This window comes from Alligator sinensis, unplaced genomic scaffold (genome assembly GCF_000455745.1).
Source record: "Alligator sinensis unplaced genomic scaffold, ASM45574v1 scaffold260_1, whole genome shotgun sequence".
NCBI classification, from domain to species: Eukaryota; Metazoa; Chordata; order Crocodylia; family Alligatoridae; genus Alligator; species Alligator sinensis.
Genome location: NW_005842431.1, coordinates 158083 through 165348, shown reverse-complemented (window position 1 = coordinate 165348; position 7266 = coordinate 158083). Strand labels below are relative to the sequence as shown.

The window sequence follows — 7266 nt, the reverse complement described above, 5'->3', positions numbered from 1 at the left end:
AAGAGTGAGACATGACTTGGAGACCAACACTGCACACCCTGAACACAAGGCTATGCATGGCACAGCTAGCCCAAGGTGTGGACTCCAGCTGCCACATGCCCATCACCCATTAGCAAGTCAATGTAAATATGCAACATCCCATCCAGGCCCATGAGGGAAATGCATGATGTGACAACATGAATGTAACATCCAGCATGAGAAGCACCTGGACACTGCACCTGGGGATTGGAAGCTAGGTAGGGAACCCAGTGCATGTGTCAATACAGGCAGGTTTGTGGCATGGGCTACCCCAGAATTCTGGTGCTGCTATGGAGGCCCCAGCCTGGGGGAACCAGCCAATGTTTTAAACCCATGGGCTTAAAGATACAAGGTGGGCTCTGGCCTGGCCAGCTCCTGTTGCAGATCCATGATCTGTGCTGACAGCAACCACCACAAGCAGGAGTAGGACCAGCAGGGGATGCCCCGCACAACAATCCAGCTAGAACTGAGGGAGAAGCACATCTGCCAGAGCCCAAGATTTCTAACCCAGTCCCTCTGGGAGAGGTGAATCTCAGCCATGTCCCTTGCAGGCCAGTTCTGTCGCACCGAAGTGCCATGCCCTTCACTCACCAGGCGGGAATTCCTCTTGGATTCTCGGATCTGGGTGCTGAGTTTCTCCAGTTCCAGCTGGTGCACCTCCAGATAGGCTCTGCAAACAAAAGTGCCACAGTCAGTTAGGCCTAAAAGCAGCCAGCAGGGATATAGTGAGTAGGGTGAGGGCCCCACCCAGGGCAGAGACAGGCCACCCCAAACCAGCTTTTTTGTGAAAGTACCGCAGCTCATGCCATAGCTTACACCCAGAGGGTCCCATCGTGGGTCACAACTGGTGTGTCCCACCCCAACTCAACTCCCATTGTTATTACTCCACACACACACACACACACACACACACACACACACATGGCACAACTGGCAGGCCCCACCCCTGTCCAATCTTCACATGTACACAAGCTGATCATGCTTGGCCAGTTCCAGACTCATCTCTCATATATGCTGGCCTACCACATCCTACCCCACCCTTCACATACATGCTGGTCATGTCTTGTGGGCCCTGGCCCATCCTGCTCCCTCACCCAGCACAGTCCACTATGACACACGTGCAGGTCACACCAGGCAGGCCATGCCCTGCTCAGCCCTCACACACACACATACAAAAAGAAATGCCAAGTAGAACCCAGGCCAAATCTCACCCACCCATGCATCAGACACACAATCTCCTCTCCCCAGATTCACATGTATGCTGGCCACATTGAACAGACCCTATCCCAAAATAAACCTCACATGCATGTATCATGGTCACGGCCAGTGGGCAAAAGGCAAGTGTAGCAAGGTTCAGATTCCAGGAATGACTGATGTACCTTAATGACCATGCAACCCTGCCCTGCTCCACCTCTAGGGTACTCTCCCTTTCTCTTCCACCTTGATGTATTTGTTGGGTGGCTAAAAAGGAGGCTGCCTAAGGGTCCTAGGTCCTTCTTGCAACCAACAGGTTCTTCCCAGACCCTGCTGGTCTCAGTTCTACCCCTCTCAGACGAAGTAGGCCCTTCTGACCTGTTCATACTCCCCAGGGCACCTGCAGCATTATGGGTAGGGCAGCGCTGCAAACAGGTCCTTGGTCTCACATGAGACATTGCCAACCACCATGTGGTTGGCCAGTTCTTGAGCTCCGTCACCTGGGGAATAAGAAGGGGCTGAAGACAGCTCAGCAGAGACAGGGTGTGTCTAATGGGTGCTCACAAGTGTGGAGGAACAGCACAGGCAATGCTCAATGCTCTTGGCCTCTAGTAGGCACTGTCATCATGGCACCAGTGTGAGCACTGCAGGATTCCAACCTTTCCTACAGCCATGCTCGTCTTGCAGGTGTTACTGTACAATCATCCCTTATTGGGGCCTTGGCCTCTCGGCTCCTGCCCCTTTCCTCTAGCTGGGCCTTCTAGCTCAGGCCCATTGTGCTGGACCTAGCTTCTGGGCCCCAGCTCTAGGTCTTGATTACTTTGGTCCTGAGCCTCCTGACCCTGTCTCTGCCCTGCCTTGGGCAATGAGCCTGCTTTGACTCTGCCTGAGCCCCCTAGCTCTGTCTCCTCCCTGCTTTGGGCACTTCCCCTTACCCTGCATTGTTTTTCTCTAAGCCACCAGTGTCCTTCTGGCAGTCCTCAGCGCAGCTCAGAAGTCAGCCAAGCATCCTCCTGCAGTCTTCCTGACCAGCAGTTCCTCTCCCTGTGGCCTGCAGGGTCAGACTCCCTTTCTGGCTCAGACTCTGTGCTTACATGCTGTCCAAGCCCCACCCCTCCAGGTCAGGGGGTGCCACAGCCACCTGCAGGGATTTCTCCTTAGAGCCTGACTGCTGGTTTCCATGCCAGCTTATGACTAGAAGCAGCCCAGCTGCTCCAGCTCTGCTAGGCCCTACTGATCTATTGCCTAGCAGCAAGCTCTGCAATAGGCCTCTCATCCCACACTACCTATTCCCTTGCAGCCAACTCACCCGAGGCAGAGTTCTCCTGACCAGACTGCAGGTGCACCCCTTTCACTAACGGGTAGCTCCCTGTTTAGGCAGCAGTTTTTCTTTGCTGCCTTCCCTCTTGTAGCTGGCCTGTATTTAGCTGTTTGGACTCCATCAGCTGTAGTTACTCTCTTTAAAGTAACAAGAGCCCCAGGCTCCCTGTTACAGCAAGAATGACCAACACCGGGCAATTCAGCTTCCTCTCCTGGGCCACCGTGCACCCTGGAATGAACTCTTCTTGGCACTGCCCGGTCCTAAGACACAAGGCTGTGAGAGCCCTGCTATAAGCTCTCACACACTCTCATGCTTGGGGTCCTAGAACCCAACAATCTGTCACTCCCACCATTTTGCACACATAATGAAGAGATCAAATACCACCAAAGTCACTCAGCCAAGCCAGAGCAGGATGGGGAGGGGTGGAACTTACGTCAGGCCCTTCTTCAGTGCTTCGTACACCTCGTCTAGTCGGTCAGGCTGTGGCACCTTGGGTGGTGGGGATTTGTGGGACATTGAGAACATCCTACTGACTCGGGAGCCAGACTTCCGGGAGACCGTGGGGGTGCTGAAGGCAGGGAGGTTCCTGAAGAGAAACAGCACAAAGGCACCATGGAGGTTATGCAAGTTTTCTACTGTGGCAGCAGCCTGAACAGCAGATCTTTGCTACGGGGTACCTGGGGACAGAAGACACTATTATGTACATTTAAGAAACCGCATGCAGCATTTCCAAGCAGTAATTAATGAGAGGAGAAGGGTCAGGAGCAGCCAAGGGCCCCTCACACCTGGAATGCTTGATGGGGGCCTTGCCATCTCTCCCCTAGACATCATGATACCTGGTTAACATGGTCTAACTTTACTAACAAGAAACAGTACAAATCAGTTTTAACCACATGGCAGACAACTACACAGGTTGCCGTAGAGCTGCCCATACCCCACGCCCCACCCATACCACACTACTGCAACCAGGGCCTCAGCAGGCAGTTCCAGGCTGCATAGCTTTTTTGGTCTGACTCAATTTTAATCCCAGGGAGCAGGGACTCTCTGGCATTTAATTCTCCTCTGTACCTGATCTGACCTCCATGGCTAGAAGGTATTAAACATTCATATACAAGATCATCATTAATTATTCAAAGAAGATCATTGCATCAATAGACTTTGCTTCTGCTGAGCAAAGCTTGGATAGAATCTGCTCCTAGGTGGCAAGCACAGAGTCATGGCCTAGCTCTCCATGGTGTCTCTGCTATTCCAGTAACAGGTTATTTTAGGGTATTCAACTGGCATGTGGCCTGTGAAGTGTTAAACTGCATCCCCAGACTCCTGCTCAGATGCTGCTCTCCATATCTATCTGAATAGCAGCCAGGGGCTCCAGGCTCTGGGCTGAACCTCCCTCCTCCAGGTGCCACTTTCTCCCCATGAGGCAGGACAGTGCAACGTGGGGCACAAGGAGCAACAGCCTCAAAAGCAAACTAAGGGAACATGATTTGGATGAAAATTCCAGGATGGTTGAAAAATTGCTCTTGAAGAGTAAAAATCAATGGTTGGCTGTCAGACATAGAAGGCATTTCAAGGATTGTTCAGGTCAAGGGTCTGTCCTCAAGCCAATGAGATTTGATATTTTCATTAATGCCTTCTAAGTGTCATAGATTTCATAGATACTAGGGCTGGAAGGGACCTTGGAAGACCATTGAGTCCAGCCCCCTGCCCCAGGGGCAGGAAGTCAGCTGTGGGTTACAGGATCCCAGCAAGATAAACATCCAAATGTCTCTTTAAGGCATTCAAAGTAGGTGCTTGAACCACCTCTGGCGGCAGTCTATTCCAAAACTTGGGGGCTCAGACAGTAAAGAAGTTCTTCCTGATTCGTCCAGCCTGAATCAGTGGCAGAGGAGTTTGTGACAGTTCAATCTTGTCATTCCTTGGGGCGCTCTGGTGAACAGACGTTCCCCCAGATCCTGGTGAGGACCCCTGATAAACTTATAGGTGGCCATCAGATCACCCCTGAGCCTGCGCTTTTCCAGGCTGAAGAGTCCCATGGCTCTCAGCCTCTCCTCATAAGGTCTGTTTTCCTGACCTCTGAACATGCACGTGGCTCTCCTCTGCACTCTCTCAAGCTTCTCCACATTCTTTTTGAATTGTGGAGCCCAAAACTGGATGCAGTACTCCAGCTGCGGCCTCACCAAGGCTGAGTACAACGGGAGAATGATGTCCTGGGATTTGCTTGAGAAGTATCTATGGATGCAAGCCAGCGTTTTGCTCACTTTACTAACTGCAGCATCACACTGAAGGCTCATGTTCATCTTGTGGTTAATCATGACCCCCAAGTCCCTTTCGTCCGTAGTGCTAGCCAGCATAGCACTGCTGAGCCTATAAGCATGCTGCAGGTTTTTCTTCCTAAGGTGGAGAACTTTGCATTTTTTGGTGTTAAACACCATCAGGTTCTTATCCGCCCATTTCCTGAGCCTGTCAAGGTCAGCCAGGTCCCCCCTCCTGTCCTCAGGTATGGATGCTTTACCCCAGAGTTTGGTGTCATCGGCGAACTTGGCCAGTCCGCTTCTGATACCAGTGTCCACATCATTAATGAAGATGTTGAATAGTGTTGGCCCAAGGACAAAGCCTTGAGGGACCCCACTGGTCACAGAGCACCATGACAATTGACTTCTGTCAACCACCATCCTCTGGGTTTGACCACGGAGCCAATTCCCCAGCCAGCAGATGGTGGTGAGGCCAAGGCCACAGTTAGCCAGTTTTGCCAAGAGGTGATCATGGGATACCAGATCAAAGGCTTTTTTAAAGTCAAGATATACGACATCAATCTCTTCCCCCTTGTCCAGGTGATAGGTCACGTGGTCATAAAAGGAAATAAGATTGGTCAAGCAAGACCTACCCGCAACAAACCCATGCTGGCTATCCCTCAGGATGTTGCCATTGGCCAGTTTGTTAAGAATGGCCTCCTTAATAATCTTTTCTAAGACCTTCCCTGGGATAGGGGTCAGGCTGATGGGCCAGTAGTTTGCTGGATCCACTTTCCTCCCTTTCTTGAAGATAGACTGGAAGAAGTTCAGTATGGTGCCTTCGGGCACTTCGCCTGAGCGCCGGGAGTTCTCAAAGATCCGTGCCAGGGGCTGAGCTATGATGCTAGCCAGCTCCTTGAGTACCCTCGGGTGTAAAAACTGTCAGGGCCTGCTGACTTGAAGGTATCCAGCCTCTCAAGGTGTTCCTTCATGAGGTCAGCATTGATGGAGGGTAAGGGATCTCCCTCACCCAGGCCTTCCTGTCCTGTAATGGGCAGGGACATCCCATGGGACTGGTGAAAAACTGATGCAAAGTACCCATTTAGCAAGTTGGCCTTTTTCTGGGCGTCGGTTGTCAGTTACCCCATCTGGTTTAGCAGGGGTCTAATGTTGCCCTTGCTTTTCCTCCAGCTCCTCACATATCTAAAAAAGGACTTTTATTGTCCTTGATACTTGTAGCCAGTTGGAGTTCAGTTGCAGCCTTGGCTTTCCTGCTTCACTCCCTGCAGGTCTGGACCAGAGCAGAGTATTCCTCCTTGGAGGTGGATCCAGTCCTCCATCCTTTGTAGGTCTTTCTTTTTAGACACTGAAGGTTTGCTAGTTCCCTGCAGAACCAAGGGGGCTGCTGGGATCAAGAGAACAAAAACACAACCTGCAGATGACACCAAATTGTAAGATGCTGTGTGGAAGGACAGGGTCAGAATCCAAGATAATCTTGTCGTAAGTGGGGTGATGAATTTCACAAAATCAAATTCAGCAGAGATAAGTGCTACACACAGGAAGAATAAATCCAGCCCACATGCACAAAATCAGGAATAACTGACTGGGCTACAGGACAGCAGAAAATGACTGGATTTTGTAGCAGACCACAAACTGAATGAGGGTCAACAATGTGATGCTGTTGCGTAAAGACAACTCTCACTCCAGGATGTATTAACAGGACTTTAAATCCCACCGTACAGGAAAATTAATAAATAGGGGTGCACCGATAGAGATTTGGGGGCCGATACTGATAGCCAATTTTTAAGGAGGCATATTGGCCAATACTGATCCGATTTCGTAGACATTAGGGCTGGAAGGGACCTTGGAAGATCATCGAGTCCAGTCCCCCACCCGAAGGGCAGGAAGTCAGCTGTGGTCACAGGATCCCAGCAAGATAAGCATCCAATTTTTTGTGTGTGCAGCTGGTAAGTCTGTTGTGGTAGAAGGGGACGGAAGGGGCGTGGGGTAGAAGGGGACGGAAGGGGCGTGGGGGGGGAGGGGTAGGGGGGAAATCAATGCCCCCCACACTGAGGGAGGGAGTGGGGCTGGGGTAGATGCTGCCCAGCCAGGGTGGAGCGGGGAAAGACCCATGGCTCATCTGGGGGATGCGGGGACAGGGGACGGTTCCCACCACTGCATGCAACCCAGGAGGGCATGGGGGTGGGCGTGTGCACCCAGATGTGTGGGGCAGGGCGGGTGGGCTGCAGCTGTAGGCTGGGGCCAGGGACCATGCTGGAATCTTTCCAAGGGGTGCTGGGCTGGGCAGTGGTGGTGCTGTGAGGGGGTTACGGTTAAATTTGGGGATGCTGCAGCCCCCCTCCCTGTAGCCCCCTCCCAGCACTGCTGCCTGCCCAGCCACTGACCCCGCCAGAAAGAACCCAGTGCAGCCCCTGGCCCCACCCTGCACAGACCTAGGGCACAACCCTCCCCCCTCCCAGGGGGCAACAAATGACAGGACGC

General features: G+C 52.2%; 1 protein-coding gene across 14 annotated transcripts in view; it reads right to left on the bottom strand.

The window, feature by feature from the left end:
* The window catches only part of RIPOR1 (RHO family interacting cell polarization regulator 1), a 132125-nt gene that overhangs the window by 26858 nt on the left and 98001 nt on the right, over positions 1–7266 (bottom strand). For all 14 annotated transcript variants that reach the window (XR_003095632.1, XM_025211819.1, XM_025211814.1 and 11 more), the window contains 2 exons: positions 2967–3119; positions 610–688 (listed from right to left, as the gene is read on the bottom strand). Coding sequence is in view for 13 of the 14 variants with exons in the window: in XM_025211819.1 (XP_025067604.1) it covers positions 610–688; positions 2967–3119 (232 nt within the window). In the remaining variant the exon portion in view is untranslated. The remainder of the gene's footprint in view (positions 1–609; positions 689–2966; positions 3120–7266) is intronic.